Genomic DNA, 22,856 nt, shown 5'->3' on the forward strand with positions numbered 1-22,856 from the left:
TTATACAGTGCCCTTCAACAAAGATTTTCAGGGCCGTTTTCAGAAGTACATATAGAAAGCTAAAGTTCAAGCAGAGAGTATTATGTTAAAGCAGCTTAAGGCAGCTTTTCCCAACCTTTGGGTCCCCAGATGTTGCTCGACTACAACTCTCATCAGTCCCAGCCAGCATAGCTGGTGATCAGGAATTATGGGAACTGTAGTCCAGCAACATCTGGGGACCCAAAGGTTAGGGAAAGGCTGGTGTAAGGATAACAGTTTTATAAAAGCTTGAGATAATTAAATAACTCGTGGACATTCAAAGAAGCTGAATGTTGGAAGATTCAGGACAGACAAAAGGAAGTACTTCTTTACTCAGCGCATAGTTAAACTATGGAATTTGCTCCCACAAGACGCAGTGATGGCCACCAGCTTGGATGGCTTTAAAAGAAGATTAGACCAATTCATGGAGGACAGGGCTATCAATGGCTACTAGCCATAATGGCTGTGCTCTGCCACCCTAGTCAGAGGCAGCATGCTTCTGAAAACCAGTTGACGGAAGCCTCAGGAGGGGAGAGTGTTCTTGCACTCGGGTCCTGCTTGCGGGCTTCCCCCAGGCACCTGGTTGGCCACTGTGAGAACAGGATGCTGGACTAGATGGGCCACTGGCCTGATCCAGCAGGCTCTTCTTATGTTCTTAACTTTTTGCCTGACACAAGCAATAATGACATAGCTGCTATATGAGCCTCCCTGGGGAAGAGTTCCACAAACAAGGGCACTACAACCAAGAGCACTTTCTCCTTAGATAACAGTGCCCCCCTACCCCAGAAGAGAGTCTCTGCTGATGACCCTAATGCACAGCCAGATAGATATGGGAGCAAACCTTTAACTCACTGTCTGCTTCCAAAGCCACACAGGGCTTTATAGGTAAGCGCCTGCACCCTTGCTTAGAAATTGACTAAAGCAATACTTATCTATATATGTTGCCAAGGACCAATCCCAGTTAATAAAAGGCTAAATGTGACAGTGATGTGTCTATGATGCAGCTCTGCAAAAAGTGTGTGTGAGTTCGAGAAAAAAAAGCATAAGAATTTGTGGAGCATTCACTTGCTTCCATTTATCTAAGCTTGCTTTTTTCAAAAACAAAAAAGACAAAGCTTTTCTAGCCCTTATGTGTACAGAGAGACAAAACAAGTTTCATCAAAACCAGAGTATGGGGACTTCAGTGCACAGCTTGTTGCCCTTTCCCAAGATTAGCAAAATCAAGAAAAACTATGCCAGAGGTTTGATAGCCTGGGATGTTTGGTGCAGCATGTAGTCAGTGAAAATCCTCATTGTTGATATAAGGGTCAACATAATTCGGAATCTGCAAATGCATCTGGTTTTTGGTAATCCATGGTTTTCAAATCCAGAGATGCAGGCTCAGGAATGCATATTCTTTCCCACTGTCTTCCCTCTCTGGAATGAATGTTCCCTTTTTTCCTTGTTGGCATTAACTGGTTTCACATTAAATCTGCACAAATGCCTTTATGGAAAACGTTGTTTTCAGAAGCTGCCCACTTGCTCGTCTATTGTGGGAACTTAGGGCACTGGCTGTGTGGGCAACTGGGCACTCTAATCCATTTGAGAGAGGTTTACTGGCCTATGCCTTGGAAATGACCGCTCCCTGTACTATGATGGTTTACCTGTAAAACCGCCTGCCTGGCAAGCCAAGGGGATCGATGAATGCTCTCTCTAGAAGCATCAGCTGATCATTCATGCGCCGCACAGTAATGGGTCTGTAAGAGATAGAGACGTCATAAGAACATAAAAGAGCCCTCTTGGATCAGACCAATAGACTATGTAGTTCAGCATCTTATTTCTCACAGTGGCCAAATAGATGCCTCTGGGAAGCCCACAAACAACACACGGACAATAGCCCAGCAACTGGCATTCAGAAGCACGTTGCCTTGAGGTAGAACATAGCAATCGTCGCTGTACTATATCCAGATTATATTTCACATCCATTGCTAGCCTTACTCTCCATGAATTTGTCTATTCCCTTCTTAAACCTGTCTTTAGTTGAATGATATCAGAGAATCCTGGGCACACAGAAGGCACTTTAACCAAATGTTCTACTTTCCGTAAGTTCTAAAGTGTGAGATGCTACACTCCAATTTCACGTATTTTTAGCAAAATGTTAACCGGGTTCCCTCATAACAATAGGCTGAAAACCCACTTCAAACCATGCCAGAAAGATTTTGATCCAAAGAAACAGCAGAAGAAAAATAACTACAGTAGGGCCCCACTCATGGTGGGTTACGTTCCAGACCCCCGCCAAAAAGCGGAACTCCATCAATAAAATGTCACTTGACACTGAGCTGCCAAAAAATGCCGTAAAAGCAGAACAAGCGCCGTATGAGTGGGGCCTTACTCTAATTGAAAACAGCCATATTAGCGGAACGCCGAAAAGCGGGGCCCTACTGTACCTGCACACTTCTGCAAATGAGAATGTTTGCATGAGTTCATGCAGTGCTATACCAGATAGATTCTAGTACAGTTCTCATGATTCCACTAGTTAAACAGGGGTAGCCAACCTGGTGCCCCTGAAGGCCGCCTTTGGTCCCCCTGAGATGAGCCATAATTTCCAGAGAAAGAAGTGGATTCCTGGCTGGCATGAATTACTCTGAGGTTTACAACTAGACCCTGTTCTATCTTCTGTCTGCTCCTGGGTTAGGTTCTATGATTCATCTACGGATGTGGCAACAAACAGCTGCCGTCTTAATGTGGGTGAGTTTCTTGTGAATCTTCCTTAAATAATAACAAACCACTTGTTTAAAAAGTCATATTTAGGGTTGGCTGTTGCTTTTTGCAGAGCAGATATCTTCCAAGGTAGATTGAAACTTCAGACAGATTCTCTTCTACAATTGCAACTTTATTTGAATTTAGACTTGGGTGACTTCCAGACAACCTATTAGATAACATTGCATCAAGCTATGGTTATCCACACTTCCCACTGCATTTTGCCATCACTACTTTTACCGCAAAAAGTTCAGACTTTTGGAAAAGATTTGTTGAGTAAGACTTCTGAATCAACTGTAACTGCGCAACCTGAATTTGTGCTCCAATCCCACCCCCAAAATAGCAACAGTCTGGAAGCATCCTTGGTTTTCTCTCTTTATTACAAGCACATTCTTATTTGTTATAATTTTTTTATCTGTGTCTTATGTAATTTTGGCACCCTGGGAATACTGGGAAGGTGGAGGGGCATTTAAGCAGGGGGCAGGGCATTTTAGAAGGAAGGGTTGGATGGGTTGAGGAAGAAAAGAAATAAATTCAAAATAAACCAAATGTTTTTGGAATACGAGTTATTTTATAATAATGTTCCATTTCAAATGTCAATCTCCAAATTAGAACACACACACATATACACATAAATTGAGCCTGCAATTCTATGCTCACTTACCTGGGAGTATGCCTCATTGGACTCAGTGATTTGCATTTAACATAGTACTAAGGTGCATGCTCAGTTAGTGCAAGGATTTCTCATTGCGTAATGGAACTTTCTCCCCCTCTCCTCCTGCCCTATGCACCAGTCCTATGCACTGGTTCCCCCAGTCCTTTGGAGCACATTTGGGGACAGTGCAGGTGGTGTGTAAGGGGAGGAGGGGGGAAGTTGCATTGCACCAGCAGTAATCCTTGCACTTGTGCAATTATTTTGTTAAATACTACCTAATGGGACTTATTTCTCAATACACATACAGGACTGAATTGTAAAAATCATTGCTTCAATATTTAATCGTCTGATGCCTGTCTAGGTCTTTATCACCCCAAAACCTTTTTTCTGCTTTTATTTTTTTAGTTGTTTATTGCTTATAAATGTCCCTTTTGTTCATCATATAGCATTGTATTGTTCTCTATCATTATTATACAAATGAAAATATCTTTAAAATAAAACAGTATTTAAAAATCCTGAAGAGAGATGCATTCAGTTTGCAAAACTAGTTTTTCTTTAAAAAAGAAGAAAGGAAAGGGGGGGAAAGCTTACTCGTTCTTATCAAGCTGTGACAATCTGTGGTGAAAGTCTGCTGCTCTCTCTGTGAAATTAGTCACGGCAGAAAAGAGTGGATCTGCAAATACAAAGTTACAAAGTCACTTTCTTGACGTGAAAATAGCGTGTTTGAGAAGGAGCCATACATCACTAGTTCTGTGGTGTAGAACACATGTCTTGCACGTAGAAAGTCCCGGGTTCAATCCCTGGCATTTCAAGGTAGGGCTGGGGAGATCTCCCTGCATGTTGTTCTCACAGTGGTTGATCAATGCCCACAAGCAGAACATAAGTGGAACAGCCTTCTCCTCACTTGTGACTCCCAGAAACTGGTATTCAGAGACCATCGTGGCTAGTAACCTTATCCTCCATGACACACCTGAAACCTGGGACAGCCACTGCCTATCATTGTAGACAAGACTGAGTTGGATCTGATGGGCCAACAGTATGACCCCTCTATAAGGCAGTTTCCCATTTTTTTGAACTGGAGATGCCAGAGCTTGAACCTGGGACCTTCTGCATGCAAAGCATGTGCTCTTACCATGGCCCTCCCACTAGCTGGATCCAGGCAAAAAGCAAGAGGTTAAACCTCCCAAGAACATACAGTACCCCAGTACAAGAGCAGCAGAGAACCCTATTTAGCCATCCAGAGGACCCTGAATAAGGTATCAAGGTTTGATAGCTTTTAAATAGGAAGCAGGAGACATGAGTTAAGAAAGGCTAATGAGATGCTAGGCTGCGTTAATAGAACAAGTATTTCCAAGTCGTGGGAAGTAATAGTTCTACTTTATTCTGAATCAGTCAAACTCATCTGGAACACTGGGACCCAGTTCTGGGTTCCACCCTTTTCAGAAGAGATCAGTGGGGAACCTCAAGCCTGGAGGCCAAATGCGACCCTGTAGGCACCTGCATCTGGCCCTGGAAGTCTCTGCAAGCCACACCCCTCACTGGTCCTGCTTTGCACCCCAAGTATTGTTGCTTGGCTGGAGTAAGTCCTTGAGCTCTGGTAACGCCCCTTGCTTACCTGGATGGAGGATAGAGAGGGGTGTGTGACTGTGTGTAGATGTGACCCTCCTGTACAAAGGTAAACTATACATTTGGTGCTCTGCCCCCTTTTGTTTCTGGCTGGCTCACAACCAATGTACAACACTTGGAAGGTTGCCCAGAAGAGACTGTGATCCTCAGGCTCAATAAGGTTTCCAACCCATGATGTAGACAAACTGGAAGGGTTTCAGAGGAGGACAATGAAGATGGTCATGAGTATGGAAAATGAAGTCCACTGAAGAAAGGCTGAGAGCAGTAGCTCAGTGGTAGAGCATCGGCTTCGCGTGCAGAAGGTCCAACGTTCAATCCTTGTCATCTCCAGGTAGGGCTGGGAATGTTCCCCATCTGGAGAGCAGCTGCCAGTCAGTGTAGATGCACCAATGGTCTGACTCTGTATAAGGCAGTTTTCTGAGTATCTATGAACTGGGTACATTTAGCCTAGAGAAGAGAAAAGTGTCTGTGCACATGCAAATGATCGTACTCTGCAAATACCTGCAGGGCAGTCACACAGAAGGAGACGAAGACTTGTTCTCCACTGCCCCTGAAGGCAGGATTAGATCTGATGGGTTTAAGTCACTGGAAAGTAGATTTTGATTGAACATTGGAAGGTAAGATCAGTTCTAAAATGGAACCAACTCCCAAATGGGGTGGTGGGCTATCCTTAGCTGGAGGTCTTCATGCAGAGGCTGGACAGCCATCTGTTGGAGATACTGTAGTTCTGGATCCCATGTGCCGAGCAAGTGGTTGGACTAGATGGCCTACAAGTCCCATCCCCCTTCAACGTCATGATTTCATAATACTACCCCATACATTTAAAGCACATGGCTTCCCCCAAAGAATCATGAAAACCGTTTACCCCTTTCAGAGCAACAGTTCCCAGCACCCTTAACAAATGACAGTTCCCAGGATTCTTTGGGGGAAGCCTTGGACTTTAGATGTAAAGTGTGGATGTGACCCACATCTGTTGCCAACAAAGAGGCACATGGCGATATGAGACGCATTTGTATGGCTTTAGAATTCCATTTCAGTCGTACTCACCAAATGATACGTGGTGCATTTCAAGGTGTGCTTTGTGCTTCTTGGCCAGATCATAGATTCCGTTGGCATAGGTCCTTAAAGCTTCTGCATAATCTTGACAATGGAGAGGAAGGAGCTGGGAATTGGCAAGTTCATAGACCAAGCCTGCCCGGAGCTGAGCGACGGCAAGATGCTTCCTGAAAGCGGGGTCATAAAACCGCTCAACTAATTCAAAGGTCTCGTACGTGGTGTGATAAACAGGATAGTTGCTGAATTTGTCTATTTTCTGTCAAGGAGAGCAAACAAACGGGGTCAAATGTCTGTAGCATCTGCAGACGCCTAATGCAAGAAAGTAAGAAAGTATCATTTTTATATTATTTTCCATTTTTCACAAGTTTAAGCATTGCCTTCAATTGTCTATGTAAACAAATATAAATACAGTCAGTATAAAATGCTGATGGATATTAAATAATATTCTATACACATAGGAATCTATATAAAAACCATTCATTCAATATACAATACTCAAAATATCAGTATTTGCTTCAAGTCTAAGCGTTTTGCCCCCTCCCTCACTAATGATACTAACAGTATTAGAAAATGAGAAGGGTAATGATATTATTTATTATTTATTTATTACATTTATATACCGCCCCATAGCCAAAGATCTCTGAGCGGTTTACAAAAAAGTTAAAAACACTGAACATTCTCTACTTCATCTCCCCCCCCAATATTACATATGTATTGCATCTTCATTTCAATAAGCAACAAATAATGATGACTTATTGGAATGACTCATTGCACATACATCCCATCTTATCTCCAAGGATATTAAGGTGATGTACATGGTTGTCCCTCTCTTCATATTATCCTCACAACAATCCTGTGAGGTAGGTTAGGCTGAGAGTTGGTGACTTGCCCAAGGTCACCTGCTGAGCTTCATGGCTGAGTGGGGATTTGAACCTGGGTCCTGCAAGCCAACACCCTAACCACTCCAACCAACAGTGATGCTTCTCTTCTTTAACAAAAGATAACAGCAAAATTCCACACTGAGGTATCCCAAATTTCACACAGAAAATCCAAACCCAATGAGCTATATAAACTATCCAAACGATCATATTTACTTGTGGTGCTCCAAGGAGTTCACACTGGAAGCTTTATGAATCAGGCAGCAGCACTACAGGACATTCCAGCCAGGAGTTTGCTGCAACAATCTCTGATCCTCCTGGCCTGGGAAATCAGGTGATGCTTGAGGACCAATAAGGAGGTGCTACTGAGGGATCTAAAGGCTTGAACATAAGCCTGCTGGGATCAGGCCAGTGGCCCATCTAGTCCAGCATCCTGCTGTCACAGTGGTTAACCAGATGCCCATGCCAAATATGACCTGAGCGCAAGAGTACTCCCCCCCGCTGCAGTTTCCAACAACTGGCGTTAAGAAGCAGACTGCCTCCGACTGTGGAGGCAGAGCACAGCCATCGTGGCTAGTAGCCTTTGATACCCTTATCCTCCGTGAATTTTAAAGCCTCCTCCAAACCAGCTGACTTTCTTCAAGGTAACCAGCTCATTGCTGGGGGACCCCACTTGGTCTGTCTTTCCTCTGTGCCTCTAGGCTTCTGACCTGCATTCAGTCCGCTTCCTTGTCCTTGGCCTGAACACTAGACAAGGGGAAAGAAGCAACACAGAACACAGGGACCTCTTCCTGCCCTAAGCACTAGGAATACTGTTCATCATCCTCCTGAACTTTAGCTTTTAAAGTCCAGTCCATACCTGTGGTACAATGAAGTGGAAGAATCCTAAAGTGGTACAATGGATTGCATTGCTTCAGATGCCAAGTATATGACTTTTTTTTTTAAGTCATTTAAAAAACTTCCCTACAAGTTGTTTTAAAAGCACAAAGGGAAACAGGTTTTTGCTCTGAATCTGCTCACTGCTGTGCTAATTTTCTACTTGCAAGGATATTTTTTAATTCAAGGGGAATATTGAAAAATCAGATCCCTCCCTCTCACTTGCAGTCTGAAGTGGTACAATCTGTTGCAACACACACACACACACACACACACCCCTGCCATCTCATTCTCTACCATGTGTAGATCAGCCTGAGATTTCACAGTATTTCAACCCAATGTTGTTCAACCGACAGCCAATACAGAATAGCGGTTAGAGTAGGGATAGGGAACCCATGTTGCTCGAGATGTTCAACATATGGAAGGTCACAGGTTTCCCATCCTTGCTCAAACCGTTATCAACAACTCCCATCATCCCTGATCATTGGCCCTGTTGGCTGGAGCCAATGGGAGTCAGAGACCAACTATATCTGGAGGGCCACAGGTTCCCTATCCCTGGGTTAGAGGGTTGGATCTAAATCACCCTTTCCCAACCAGTGTGCCTCCAGATGTTGTTGGATCACAAATCCCATCAGCCTCAGCCAGCATTGCCAATGGTCAGGAAAGATGGGAATTGTGGTCCAACAACATCTGGAGGCATACTGGTTGGGAAAGGCTGATCTAGATGAAGGAGACCCGTGTTCAAACCCCCACTCAGTGGAATCGCCTTTCCAACACCACAACTGCTGCACTCCCCTCATTGCAAATAGCAGATGTGAGGGCAGAATGATTCAGATCAGGACCCAGGCAATGTATTAAAGCTCCCCCACAACACAGTCCCAATCCAGCTCAGCTCAGTGGTGATTTGTGATTGAAAAATCAATGACTAAGGGGCAAACAGTACATAGAGACATCAGGAGGTGCCTATGCACCATCTAGGTCAGTATTGTCTCCACTGACTGGCAGCAGCTCTCCAAGATTTCAGGCAGGTTTCTTTCCCAGCCCTATCTGGAGATGCCATTGGGGATTGAACCTGGGACCTTCTGCATGCAAAGCAGATGCTCTATCACTGAGCCACAGAGCAAGGCTTATGATTCATCCCAAATAAGTGTGCATACAACTGCCACCTTATCCTTTTGCCCACCTTTGTAGGAGCATAGATTAGTGCTTCTGTGTCCCCAGGATTTTTCCTTTCGGATCTTTTCCAAAATGAAAAAGGTCCCACAGGAGAGAGAAAAAAGGTGCCCCAATTCAATGGTGTGTCCAATAGCTCTCCAAAAATAAGCCCACAAATGGCGGTGTCATGTTTCGGACAAGCTGATCAGCTTACCCTATTCTTAGTGTACCGCACTCTGCCCGACACAATCCCCAACCTCTGGAAGAAAACTTCAAAATCTGATCCTGATCCAAGTTTGTTTATCCTGCCCAGAGTGGGGGGAAAAAGATGCTATAGTTAGATTTTGTTTCAATGGCACGGCAAAACAGCTTTGGAGCAGTGTTGAGTGTTGTCCTCTGCAAACATTAATAAGACTCCATTTTTGCTTGAAATGGGCTGCTTACATGGGTCACATCCACACCATCCATTTAAAGCACATGGCTTCCCCTAAAGAATCCTGGGAACTGTAGTTTACCCCTCATAGAGGTACGATTCCCAGCATCGTTAAAAAATGACAGTTCCCAGAATGCTTTGGGGGAGCTATTTGTTTTAAATGTATGTACATTTCCACAATTTGCCAGATAACTGCGTGATGAGGAAGGGAAGTTCTGGAGCTAGACCTTAACATTGGGACTATGTGTGGCGGAGGAAGGGGTTGTTGGATAGGGCCACAGGGATATACATCAGCCTTCCCCAACCTGGTGCCCTGCAAATGTTTGGGACTACAATTGCCATCGTCCTTGCCCATTAGCCATGCTGGCTAGAGGGCAGCTGGAATCCAAAACAGCTGGACAGCACCAGGCTGAGGAAAGCTGATCTACATTTTCGCTGTTCAGGATACTGTTATGGGTTTCCTATCAGATTTCTGTGAGTAGGACCGCTGTCAGCGTGGGTTGCTCTGAGACAACACCCAGACTTGACAAAAGTTTTGGACATTGGGTGCTGGCTTTCTCCTTAAGAGATCTGAAGTGGGAGCAGGGGTCTTTGGCTGCCTGTTGGAACATTAAGTTGTGCCTCCACCTCTGTTCAACCTGTGGATCTGTAAATCAACTCAAATATTACAAAACATCAACAAGCCTCCAGTGACCTTCTAAAGGAAAGCAAACCTGAGAAGTGCGATTAGCACTACCTTTTGTATCTGAAGTAATGCAAAAGTTCTATCTGTCTGTAGCGTGGGAACTTTGTTGGCACACCCATACATGCAAATACTCAAGTGACGAATGTGCATGTGCCAACTAGACAAAGAGACCATCTTACCTGGGCAGATGCTTACGTTCTGGGGAAGGGTCCTTCTCAAGCCAGCTTTCGTAGAGAGATTTGCTTCCATACCCTTCGTCAGGGCTTGCGATCTAGGGAGAGACTTACTATTTAAACACTTAAAGACAGTGCTTTAAGTGAGTGCCCTGTTGTTGTTGTTGTTTGTTGTTGTTATGCGCCTTCAAGTCGATTTTGACTTTTGGAGGCCCTATGAATCAGTGACCTCCAATAGCATCTGTTCAGCACTATCTCGTGTTGCATTTTGGATACTCTGTTCATAGGGTTTTCGTGGTAAGAGGTACTCAGAGGTGGTTTACCATTGCCTTCCTCTGAGTTTGGATGCATCTTAGTCTGGTGTCTCCGCTTTGACCATTCCGCCTTGGGTGCCCCTGCTAGGAGTCTAGCCACTTGGTCTAGACTTCTGAGGGCATTGCTCTCAACTTCTTCAACACTCTCAAACCCCCTCACCACGTTAAGGTGTGCATCCTAGAGGAGTGAGTGCCCTAGAAACAGCTTAAAGAGGACAGATTGCAGGAAAGGGATGAGGCGCAAATGGACAAGGGAAAAGGATAAATGTACCTTTGAATATATTGTAGCCCTGTTCATGCATTATGTGATTGACTGCTTGCCCCACTCCTGACATGATGTGCCTCCCCCAGCCTCGCACACCAACCTCTGTGCACTGAGCGTGGACATTTGCATGGGTGAAGCCTATTCATGTAGGCTACCATGGTAGATGGGACCATATTCATGCAAGGTTCCAGCTCCTGTAGAGATCTAGTCAATAATACAGGCTTCACTTAGGCAGACTCAACATATGATCTCAAAAGGGGGGGGGCAAAGCACCATGTGGCTTCAGGGGCGAGACCAGCAGCGGGTTCCTGCTGTCTCTTTCGTCACATGAAGCCCCCATTTATGTGACTGAGACATGAAGGGGATTACTCAGTTGCCCACACTGCCGCCCTGGACTCCTTCTGGGAGGAAGGGTGGGATATAAATTAAATAAATAATAAATAAATCTCATCCATTGCAGCATCGCAGATCAACAGCGAGCCTCAGCGTCAAACTTCAACTGACTGCAGTAGCATGAGAAGAATTAATATTTATTTTTTAAAAAAACGGTAAATAGCCATTGCAACGCAGAGGGAGAGAGCAGGATTGGGACCGTGGTTTGCAGGGATGGGGGACTGAATGCCCACCTTTCTTCCAAAGATGCTATTAGTCTCAGGAGGTAAGCTGCCATTTGTCACCAATGGAAGCTTTTCTTCCCAGAGCTACCAGCAGCTTGTGGGGTCATTGGGGTGGGGGATGGGATTTTTGTTGGGACTGTAGTAGGGGGGAGGGTTAAGCGTCTCCTCGCTGCAGTCCTGATTCTGCTTCAGGTTCACCCATACCAGTTACTTCTATTCTTAAAAAGCAATCAATGTGCACATTTTAAAATAATATAAATAATTGCTGCTAACGTGCAATTAAAGTTGTGCGCAGTAACCTCAGGGAAGTGAGGTTAGGTTCGTAGACCTGAGGTACAATCCTAACCTCACTTCCCTGAGAGTAAGCCCCATTGAATTAAATAGGACATACATCTGACTAGACATGGTTAGGATTGCTTTGTAAGGCTGCGGTTGCTAAGAAGCAAGTCCTGTTGAATCAGAGGGACTTTACTTCTGAGTTGGCTTCGTACGCTCTGTACAATTAAAGCATATTGCTTCCCACAAAGAATCCCGGGAACTGTACTTTACCCCTCACAGAGCTATAATTCCCAGCACCCTTAGCAAACTACAGTTCCCAGGTTTCTTTGGGGGATGTCATGTGTTCTAAATGTATGTACAGTAGGGCCCCGCTTCTTGCCGGAGGAGGGGAAGACCAGCTGTAGAGCACTACTCTTCTCCTCCTCCTCTTCTGGCACAATCAGACTCCAGCGCTGGAGCTGATCACACTGAAGGAGGGGAACTACAGCTGATCTCCTCCTCCCGTGCAATCAGTGGGTTAGGTCCCAGACCCCCACGCTACAGCTGATCTGCTTTTCCACGGTTTTTGCTTTTTGGCGGGGTCTGGAACCTAACCTGCCCTACTGTATACGCAGCCAATATGGCTGGAAACATAATAGTCGCCTACCCCAAAGCATTTCTGTTAGGCACACCTGGAGGGGGAACGGATTGATCTGCCAATCAGTTGCAAAATCTCTTTGAAACTAACTTTCTTTTTTTTTTAAAAAAGTGCTCAAGCGGCTCCCACCAGGTTTTGCAATAAAAAGAAATGAGATTTGATTAGCGCAGCATGCCCTTGTTTTCAGAAGAGAGAGGAGGAGATGCAATGGAACCGGCAAAACAGTGAGTGTGTTTCTAGCCTATTTTAGTATCGGGCTGCAAAATCTGGTTCACAGATGCCCGCTCCCTTGGAGAAAGTATATTCTACATGAAATGGTGCTCAAAAGCAAGGCCTGTACTTGTACCTGTCTTCATAATCATAAGGTCCAGAAACTTGAAATTAAAAGCTGAGGTCTTTAGGAAGCTTTCCTGTACTTTAATGGAATCAACACACACAGAGAGAGCCCCGCTCATCTCAAGAGTTTCTCCCAGCCCTGGAAGGACAAAAGAAGAGGAGGAGGAAAAAACAGCACCAGAGAAGCAAGATTTATTTGTACCTCTTTTGTCAGATTGTACACCAGGTGATTGAGAAGGGGAGAACAGTCAACTCTTAAGGTGTAGTTACCTGAAAATCAAAACATATATAGAGCTTACTAATATTAATATGCCTCTCTTAAAAAGTAAGTTTTGACTTTTAAAAAAAGTTTTAATACACAACCTCATGCCAGGTCAGACTGTTTGTCCATTGAGCATCTTTCTCACAGTCTGCTATCTGTTCCTTTTAACTGGAGATGCCACGGATTGAACCTGGGTCCATTTGCAATGCGGAGCCACCCACCTGTCAATCACCTGACATCATAATGATATCAGGTGACCATTTTTTTTTTTGCCTATGTGGGTTTGAAAACAAACCTCGCAGGTAAAAAAAACCCCAAACTTGTGTTTGGGAAGTGCAGTGCTTCCACAGTGGTGACTATCAGCTGTGAGTTGGTGCTTGGGAAGCACAGGGAAAGGGGCTTTGCAGGCTCAGCCCATCAGCTGAGCAGCAGTGCCTGCAAAGCCCTGCCTTTACCTGCCCCATACCTGATGTCATATGATACCAGGTGTGGGGCAGCTAGGATGGCTTGGGCAAAATGACCTGGTGGGCCACAAGGGGAAGCCTGGCGGACTGATTAGGCCCATGGGCTGGAAGTTCCTCACTGCTGATCTAAAAAGTAAGGCACCAAAGGGAAAGGGGAAGAGGAGGGAAGAGGAAAACAAGCAACATCAGGCCCCAGTTCTTAAATTTACATGGTGTAACTTAGGCTGACCAGTTTGAATGGAAACAATTCAAGTAAGGGAAGAACTAAAGAGGAGCTGGTCTCTCAGCCAAGCCCATGGGTCGGGGCCTGCTGTCACATTTCTTCCTCTGCTGTAGCCCTTGAAGCTTAGGCTGAAGGGCGGCTTATGAAGTCACTAAAATATGCTTCCAATGGGAAGCAGACCCATACAGAAATGCCAGCCTCCTCTGAGGACAGGTCATTGGACTAGGCTTCTTTGCACTGTGCATGATGGAATGATGCCTTCCTACTCTTTGATAGCATTATTATCCATCCCCAGCTAGAGATGGGGAGAAATTTGGTTCAGTTCTCATATTGTTCCGGAAAGTTGATAAATTTGGATTTAAATGAGAACCGAAACACAGCCATCAACACAGTGTGAAATTCGCACGTTTCCTAATTTTGCGATGCAGTTCTCCAACCAAGGAACGCTTACCAAAAAACACAAACAAACATATTTTAGGGGAAAGGTTGAATATGAATATATTCATGAAAAGAGCATGCAAAAATGTATCAGATTAGGAGGAGTTGCTTGCAAAAATATATACCTTATTCCAGTGGTTCCCAACCTTTATGAGCACGGGACCCCTTTTATAAGCTGAAAAGAAATTGTGACCCCCTCCCCCCAGGGAGGCAGGCTGGCTGCCAGGAAGGAAGGGGGAAAGCAGCCTTTCTTTGCAGGCTTGCTTCTTTTTGCTTCACAAAAAGCCCTCTCCTCTCATTCTAAGTAAGGGTGTTGCCAGTAGTGGCAGTGCAAGGAGACGGGAATCAGTGATAGTAATCCCCTCTTCTTCCTGGTAGCTCCACCCTCAGCCTCCTTTGGCATCTGCCATGTATTTTATAGGCAGATGCCTGCCCTTAGTGCGCCTGAAAGACACTCTGGTGCTTCAGCAAAAGGCCTCCCCTCTCGTTTGGAGCAAGGGGGAGGTGTCATCTGCAGGGGCAGCTGACAGAAGACAGTGTAGAAGGAGTGAAGGCTTCTTTAAAAAATTAATAAATAATTCATTTCTTTACTGTTCACGGCCCCCTCTGGATTACTTCATGGCCCCCCTGGGGGTCCCGGCCCCCAGGTTGGGAACCACTGCCTTCATCAAAAGGGCAGACAAAAAATGTGTTTGTTAGGAGAACTTTGCACTGAACTGAATTTTGATGAGGATTTTTTTTTTTTAAAAAAAGAACAAACACCAAAATAGCAGCCTGCTGCAGAAATGTGGAGGACTGAATTTAAGATTGGAAAAAATGAGGAACAGAGAGAACCGAAACTGGCAGATCCTTCCATCCCGGTCCCCAGCAGAGGCTGATGAGGCAGAAGCAAGAATGATGATGAAATGCACACAGGGCTGTATTGAGACATACTGAGGTCCTCGTGTATGTCAACTTTAAGAAGCCCCATGGCATTACCCCCCCAACTGTATTATTGTTATTTTAATCAATTAGGTAAAACTTGAAATACAGTAATTTCTTTTTGTATTTGGATGCCCCTAATAATCTGAGGCCCACAGCTGGAGTTTACTTAGTTTGTGCATAAATCCAGCACTGAACTCATAGACTCATCTGCAGATGGCTCCTTGGGGCTCACAAAGGCCTTTAACCTTTTAAATTTATTTGTTTCTAATGCACATTATACTGGGTGACTAGGGTTGGCAGGTTCCTGGCCTGAGACTGATCCCGTATCTTTAGGAGAAGAGAAAGTCAGCCAAGTGCAGGTGTTCTTGCAACTCAGTAATGGGAAAAACCACAAGGTGGAATTCTCCCTTCCCCCTGCACACCTTTTAAAGATACAGAAGACCACTTGGTTGCCAGGCCCGGCCTCCAGGACGTCTTCTGTATCTTTAAAAGTTGTGCAGGGGGAAGGGAGAATTCCACCTTGTGGTTTTTCCCATTACAGTGTTGCAAGAACACCTGCACTTGGCTGACTTTCTCTTCTCCTAAAGATACAGGATCAGTCTCAGGCCCTGAACCTGGCAACCCTAGATTTGGGGTTACTTTACCTTTCCTGCACTATGGATTCATACCAATGGAGAATTCATGGAATATCTCAGGGACAGTAAATGCCTGAGAGTTTTTAACAGCATTTTCCCCCAACAGGAGGACAGAGACATCTTTCATTTATCCTGGGTTCATAAGATTATGTAAATGTGCTCCCCATAGTAAAAATGTAATTACAGGCCATGCTACACATCTTCTACATATGTGTATATCTTTATGGAGAGTAAAGCTATCAACAGCTACTAGCCACAATGCATAGGTTTATTTATTTTATTTATTATTTTATTTATATCCCGCCCTTCCTCCCAGCAGGAGCCCAGGTTCTGTCTCCACTGTCAGAGGCCGTATGTCTTTGAATGCCAGTTCCTGGAAACCGCAAGAGGTGAAAGTGCCCTTGTGCTCACATCCTGCTTGTGGACTTCCCATGGGCACCTGGTTGGCCACTGTCAGAACAGGATGCTGGACTAGATGGGCCATCAGCCTGATCCGGCAGGGCTCTTCTTATGTTCTTACACTTTAAAGAAGACCAAAAAATATTCACAGGGGCAACCTGAATGTTGCAACCTGTATACATGATGCATACATCTCACTTATTAGACAAAATGCTGCTACAACCCTATATGCACATACCACTTTGAATATATAAAGAGAGCTGAGCTATATATTCCGAAATATCATGAGGTATAGATTTCAGCATTCAGATGCGTGATTGCATGTCTGAATGTTCCTTAGAGGATTTTTTTTAATAAACCCCTTCACATAAGAAATCCCTGATGTGCTATCTTTCTAAATGCAAGGAGGTTATTACATGACAATACTCACAGAAATATAGCTTTGCAAAGACGTTTTTGGTAGCTGGCCTGCCTATACATGCATACCACTGTAAGCCAACAAACTGGGGTGGGGGGTGAGAACCCATTATTATCCGGTATACAAAAGCCTTATTACCTGCTCACCTACAGCAACTCTTAATTGCCACATGTGAACACAGGAGGGATGCCTACAAGCCTACAATGTCGACAATGCATGTGAACAAAGTGCCGGGGGGGAGCAGGGGAGGGAGTATCATTTGAATTTGCTGTCTGAGCACCAGGACCTGCGGCCTCTCTACACGTTTCACAAAAATGAAACCCAAACTCCAAGTTGCAGCTTTTGGAATACAGCCACAGGATGTTCACCTTCTATAGAAGAATCCGTGTTGATGTAAGCTACAGCCCGTGACTGAAGGATTTTGGCATTCTCCTGCAGTTACAAAAAGATACAAGCATTACCAGGCTAATAACAGGGTGAACTAAGTTGCCCCCATAAAACGAAAACAAACACACTGACAAACAAAACAGCACATGAAATGGATGTCCCTGTGCAATCGGAAATGGACTTTGCAGTTGCACGGCGCTTGATGCGGGGCTGCCCTTGGGCTTGGTCCAGAAGATCCTGCTTGTGCAGAATGCTGCAGCTAGACTGCTGATTAGGGTTGCCTGGTTCAGGGCCTGAGACTGATCCTGTATCTTTAGGACAAGAGAAAGTCAGCCAAGTGCAGGTGTACTTGCAACACTGTAATGGGAAAAACCACAAGGTGGAATTCTCCCTTCACTCTGCATAACTTTTAAAGATCCTCTTGGAGGCTGGGCCTGGCAACCAGGAGGTCTTCTGTAACTTTAAAAGTTGTGCAGGGGGAAGGGAGAATTCCACCTTGTGGCTTTTCCCATTACAGTGTTGCAAGAACACCTGCACTTGGCTGACTTTCTCTTCTCCTAAAGATACAGGATCAGTCTCAGGCCCTGAACCTGGCAACCCCACTGCTGATGGGGGCACATGGCCAACAGCATAGAACACATCTGCTAAAACATCAGCACTAGCTGCTCTGCCCACATGCTACTGGGCCAGGTTCAAAGCCCTGAAGAACTTGGGTCCAGGATACCTTAAGCAGTGCCTGAGCTCTTATAGCTCAGCTCAGTTACTGAGATCATCTGAAGGAGCATTGCTAATTGTCCCCCATGTTACAGAGGCCCAGTTGGCCTCAACCAGAAGTTGGGCATTTAACGTTGTTGGTCCCATGCTGTGGTGCACTCTGCCAGCAGATATTCATCAGGCATCCTCCCTTTTGATTTTCCTGTGTCTCTTGCAGACATTTTTATACCAGCAGGCCTCTGCAGCTATTTAAAATGTTCTTGAGTAGCCAGGCATTGCAATTATTGTTTTGTACTCTTTTTCATTTTTTTTCATGCTTTTATATTGCTATACACTGCCCTGATGAGAGACTGGTATATAAATACTTCTCAATCCTTTAATGCAAATCCTTTATTGCAGGAGTAGCCAGCGTGATGCCCCAGATGTTGTTGGACTACAACGTCTTTCATCTTTGACCTTTGGGCATGCTGGCTGTGGCTGATGGGAGCTGGAGTCCAACAACATTTGGAGGACCCACATTGATACAATACAAAAGAGTACATATTTTATCAATAAACTAAAAGCAATAAAACTTTTTATAAAATTGTACAGTTAAAATCCTACAGAATGACTGGCTCATGCTCAAGGGAAAGCCTTTTTACACACACAAAAATGTCTTCAATAGTTGCCTAAATACAAAAATGCTTCCACTTGTCTAATTTTAGGCTGGTAAGTGGTTCCAGAGGGCTGGAGCTAAAACACTAAAAGTCTGGTTTCTAGTGCTTACTAAGCACATCGCTGGGGCACGTGATACTCGTAGGAGTGTCCCATCAGATGAGCAGAGTTGCTGGGCACGGACATAGGATGTGAGGTGACCCCAAGCTACTTAGAGATTTAAATGCTAAAAGCAAAACCTTGAATGGTGCCCAGCAGCATATGTGTTGTGTCATCATGGGCACAACCCCAGCAGTGCTTCTGGCATGGTGAGGGAGCACTGCAAGATCGGCAGAGCAGAACCAAGACATCCTTTTCCTGAGCTACTGTTATCTCATCCGACGGTTCAAGTAAGTCAGGAATTGTCCAGAAAGGGTGTGATCTGGGGTCCACTTTAGAAATGCTTCCATCCTGATCGGAAGACCCAAAGTTATGGCCTGATTGGGTAGAACACTTATCCACCCCTAGAATAAACATAATCCAGCCAAGGTTAGCCACATTTAGCTCTCGTTTACTTGACTAGCGTTTTTAAGCATATGCTTAACCAGGACTGGCACCAGGCAGCCCTTGGCCACCAGCCTGCCCCGGACCCTGGCACATGTCCGCATGCACACACGTCTGTCCCACCTACCTCTTCCTGAACAGTCCCTCCTTAGGGTGGGTGGGTAGCGGTAGCTATGCGTGCGCATCCCTGCCATCAATCAAGATGGCGGTAGAGGCATCAGGCGATTAGGGAAACCTTGGCTACCATCTTGGTTGATGGCAGACTTGAGCCCGCATGCCTGGCGCTGCCCTGGCGACCAGCATTTACTTCAAGAGGTAGGCGGAGCATGTTACAGGCGGTTGTGTGTGTGGGGAGCTCAGAACGCGGATCGTGGAAGCTACTGCTACCCACCCACCCTAAGGAGGGGCCCTTCAGGGGCCCCTTGGGACCCAAGGGCCCTCAGCCAGGGCCTGACCTGGCCGCCCTCTGGCGCCAGACTTGTGCTTAACATAAGAAGATCAGAAGAGCCTGCTGGATCAGGCCAGTGGCACATCCAGTCCAGCATCCTCTTCTCACAGTAGCCAACCAGATGGCCATGGGAAGCTCACAAGCAGGACCTGAGTGCAAGAGCACTCTCCCCTCCTGCAACTCCCAGCAACTGGAATCAGAGGCTTAAATCTCTGCCACTGAAATCCCTCGGACTTAATGGTTCTTCAGTCTTGTGGGATTGTGCCCTCTATGAGGTTTTGTTATTGTTCTTAAATGATTTGCATTGTTTATACTATTTTATGTTTATCTAATTCAGGAGGGAGGGATATAAATTCAAATTATTATTATTATTTTCATGCATTTATATCCCACATTTCTTCTATCATACAACCCAAGGCAGCATGCCCATAGTTCCCATGTGGTCACTCATCCATGTACTGCCCACATTCAATCCTGCTTAGCTTCAGCAAGGTGATGGCCTCACGTGCCTTCAGATCATAGCCTGGGACCAACGCTTTCATCCTATGGGGTACTTTGGTCTGAGACTGTAAGCATTTTAGCTCACTAAGGATCAAAGAGACAGGCTAGGTTTAACAAAGTATTCTTGTACAGGGTCCATCACTTACCTCTGCCCACTCAGTGGAACCTAATAACCCAAATTCTTCTGCATCCCAACTGGCAAAAATGATAGTTCTTCTAGGTCTCCAACCTGTTGGCATAAAAGAGGCCATATTCTCATCTAGGTGACTGGCAGTGTGAACTAAGCACACCTCTGGCGCGTGCACGACTTACTCAGATGTGCTAAGCTTGTTTAAAAATGAAACAAAAAAAAATCCTTTATTACAGGGGTGGGTAACCTGTGGATCTTCCAGTCGTCGTTGTACTCCATTTTCTATCAGCTCTAGGAAGCATGGATGATGGTGAGGGATGATGGGAGTTGAAGTCCAGCAATATCTGGAGGCTATAGGTCCCCCATGTCTGCTGTATAAGTTACCTGGAGCAGTTAAACATCATCATTCAGTAACCTCTCTAAAGATGTTTCTGTTTCTGATTGCTTTGTTTTGAGACCAGGATTTTTTTTTTATTGATTGATTTCACTTTTCTGTTATATGTGTTAAGGGAAACTATTCTATGATGCTGTACTTGGATTCCGGCATTGAGCAGGGGGCTGGACTCGATGGCCTTACAGCCCCCTTCTACCTCTACTATTTTAAAAGATCAAGGTGACTTACAACTTCCTTAAACAGCTGTATAAAACTAAACATTTAAAAATTCAGGCAACGCCTCAATCAGTGAGAACAATAAAAACAATATAGACACAAAATCATTAAAAACGGAATCAAATTTTAGAAGAGCCTTTGAAATCTTATGAAGAACAAGACTGATAAGACATCTTTTGGGAAACTGTTCAATTCTGTGAGTGCTGCCAAAGAAAATCCCCTGGCCCATGGCTACACATAAAATCGAAGTGTTGGTATACATAGCATCCCCAGATCTTAGAGCTAAGAAGCCTTTCTCAGGTATGCTGGGCTCAGACAGGATTTGAGGAAGACCTAGGCCAGCTACTTCCAACCTGGTGCCCTGTTGTCGTACTACAACTCTCATAATTCCTGACCACTGGCCATGTTGGCTGGGGCTGATTGGAGTTTTAGGTCAAGAATATCTGGATGGCACCAGACTGGGGAAAACTGGCCTAGGCCATAATGTTTTAAAATTGCAATCCTATTCCCACTTACCTGGGAGTAAGCCCTATTGAATTCAATAAGACTTATTTCTGGGTATAGGATTGTGCTGTAAAATTAACTGCTACCACTCTAAATTTGGTCTGGAAACAAATAGACAGCAACAGATTATATATTCCCAGTGCAAAAAATTAATAGCTGGATTGCCACATTTTATATCAGGTGCAATTACCAAACAGTCTTCAAGGGCAGCCCCATGTAGAAGCCCAGTGTTTTCAGTTCTTTCCCCAGCATGTTCCATGTTTTCTGTTCTATTTGTGCCGCTCATTACCTTTCATCACCAACTTGCCAAAACTCCGAGCAACTTCTTGGAGAACTGCTGCCCCTGTGGTTGGGTCGATACCACCAAAGACCCAAGAATCCCTATGGCCTCCAAAAATGATATACCTATCTAGGAAAGAAGGGCAAAAAAGAAAATTACAAAGAACTAGATCTAACTCAGAATACACTTGGCAGATTTTTCATTCCTAATTCAGATCAGAAATTTTTCAAGGGGCTAGAGAGGTAGGTAAGACAACCATAGAATTTTTGACAGGAAAAATAAGCCAAAATCCAATTCATTCCATTTAGCAATGATGCTAAAAATGCTCTTTCAGAGCCTCAAATGAAATAAACTATATCTAGGCTATTTCTAAACATTTGGCAGAAGAAATGCTTACAAGGCACCAGCAATCTTAAAACAAAGGTTGAACCAAAGGGATTTATGAAGGTTTGGTTATGTTATCATTTGAAAATGCTTCCTTTCCCCCCCCCCAATGTATTTTTGACAGTTTCCTACAGTGGTGCTGTCAGGGTAGGACTCTGGGCTCCACTCTTGCAGAATAGGGATCGGATCTGTTGGCCAGGGCCAGTTTGAAAGCATTCTGTCAACCTAATAGGCTGGCATTGATTCAAGTTCGTTCTGCAACTGATAGGCACTGCTTTTACCAATCCAATTTTCACTCGGAAAAAAAATCTATTTTTTAAAAAATATTTTTAAAGGAAATACCATATTTTGAAGGAAGTATTGATATTTCCTTTAAAAATATTGATATTTTGAAGAAAGGAATTAATATAATAAATTAATAATTAAATAAAAGGAAATATTGATAAATTATCATTCTTATAATCAATGTTTCACAGGCGGATTTTTTTTTTTAAAAAGTCCATTTTCAAAAATAAAAACCAAAAATAGAAAGTGGCAAGCATCCAAAGAGCCAGAAATAAAAAAGGAGGAAACCCCAAGATGCTGAAAAATGTGTAGTTTATTTTCAAAAAAAGCCCAACGCGTTTTGGCCACTGAATAATCTGGCCTTCATCAAGGGCTATAATTAAAATTACAAAGACACACTACATTATTACACATATAACACAAAATACATTACAGTATAAACTCATGTCTTGCATAACTAATCTGTACAAAAAAGTTTTTACTTACATGGACTGGTCTGCAATGTTCTTTTGTAGCAAAATCGCTTGAAATTATAGACGACCACAAAGAAGAATTCACATGAGCGTGCTTATGTATATGCATCTCTAAATCCAGTGTGACTAATTGAACATAGGGGAATTAACAAGCAAATGAGGAAAAGGGATGTAAAAGGGATCATCGATAATTGTACCGGATTTAGAGATGCATATACATAAGCACGCTCATGTGAATTCTTCACTATGTTAAAATCTGATCCTCAGCGATTGAGAATAAGCAAATTAATGGAAAATTCAGTACCAAATCAGAACTGGGCAGCATTCTAACACATCCCTACTGCAGGATGAGACAGCAAAGGTAATTGGAATCCAGTAGGGGCATTTTTCATGGATCTCCCCTTCCGTCTTCAACCTCCTGTCTCATATTTCACTCTG

At 44.3% G+C, this 22,856-nt stretch overlaps 1 protein-coding gene across 3 annotated transcripts in view; it reads right to left on the reverse strand.

The window, feature by feature from the left end:
* Positions 1-22,856, reverse strand: part of LOC133385572 (N-acetylated-alpha-linked acidic dipeptidase 2-like) — a 52,584-nt gene that overhangs the window by 2,816 nt on the left and 26,912 nt on the right. For 2 of the 3 annotated variants that reach the window (XM_061628871.1, XM_061628873.1), the window contains 9 exons: positions 21,286-21,405; positions 19,899-19,981; positions 16,874-16,937; positions 12,945-13,012; positions 10,301-10,392; positions 9,218-9,308; positions 6,086-6,350; positions 4,004-4,085; positions 1,662-1,754 (listed from right to left, as the gene is read on the reverse strand). In XM_061628871.1, coding sequence (XP_061484855.1) covers positions 1,662-1,754; positions 4,004-4,085; positions 6,086-6,350; positions 9,218-9,308; positions 10,301-10,392; positions 12,945-13,012; positions 16,874-16,937; positions 19,899-19,981; positions 21,286-21,405 — 958 coding nt within the window. The remainder of the gene's footprint in view (positions 1-1,661; positions 1,755-4,003; positions 4,086-6,085; positions 6,351-9,217; positions 9,309-10,300; positions 10,393-12,944; positions 13,013-16,873; positions 16,938-19,898; positions 19,982-21,285; positions 21,406-22,856) is intronic. The other variant, XM_061628872.1, reaches the window with a different exon arrangement.

This window comes from Rhineura floridana, chromosome 5 (genome assembly GCF_030035675.1).
Source record: "Rhineura floridana isolate rRhiFlo1 chromosome 5, rRhiFlo1.hap2, whole genome shotgun sequence".
NCBI lineage: Eukaryota > Metazoa > Chordata > Lepidosauria > Squamata > Rhineuridae > Rhineura > Rhineura floridana.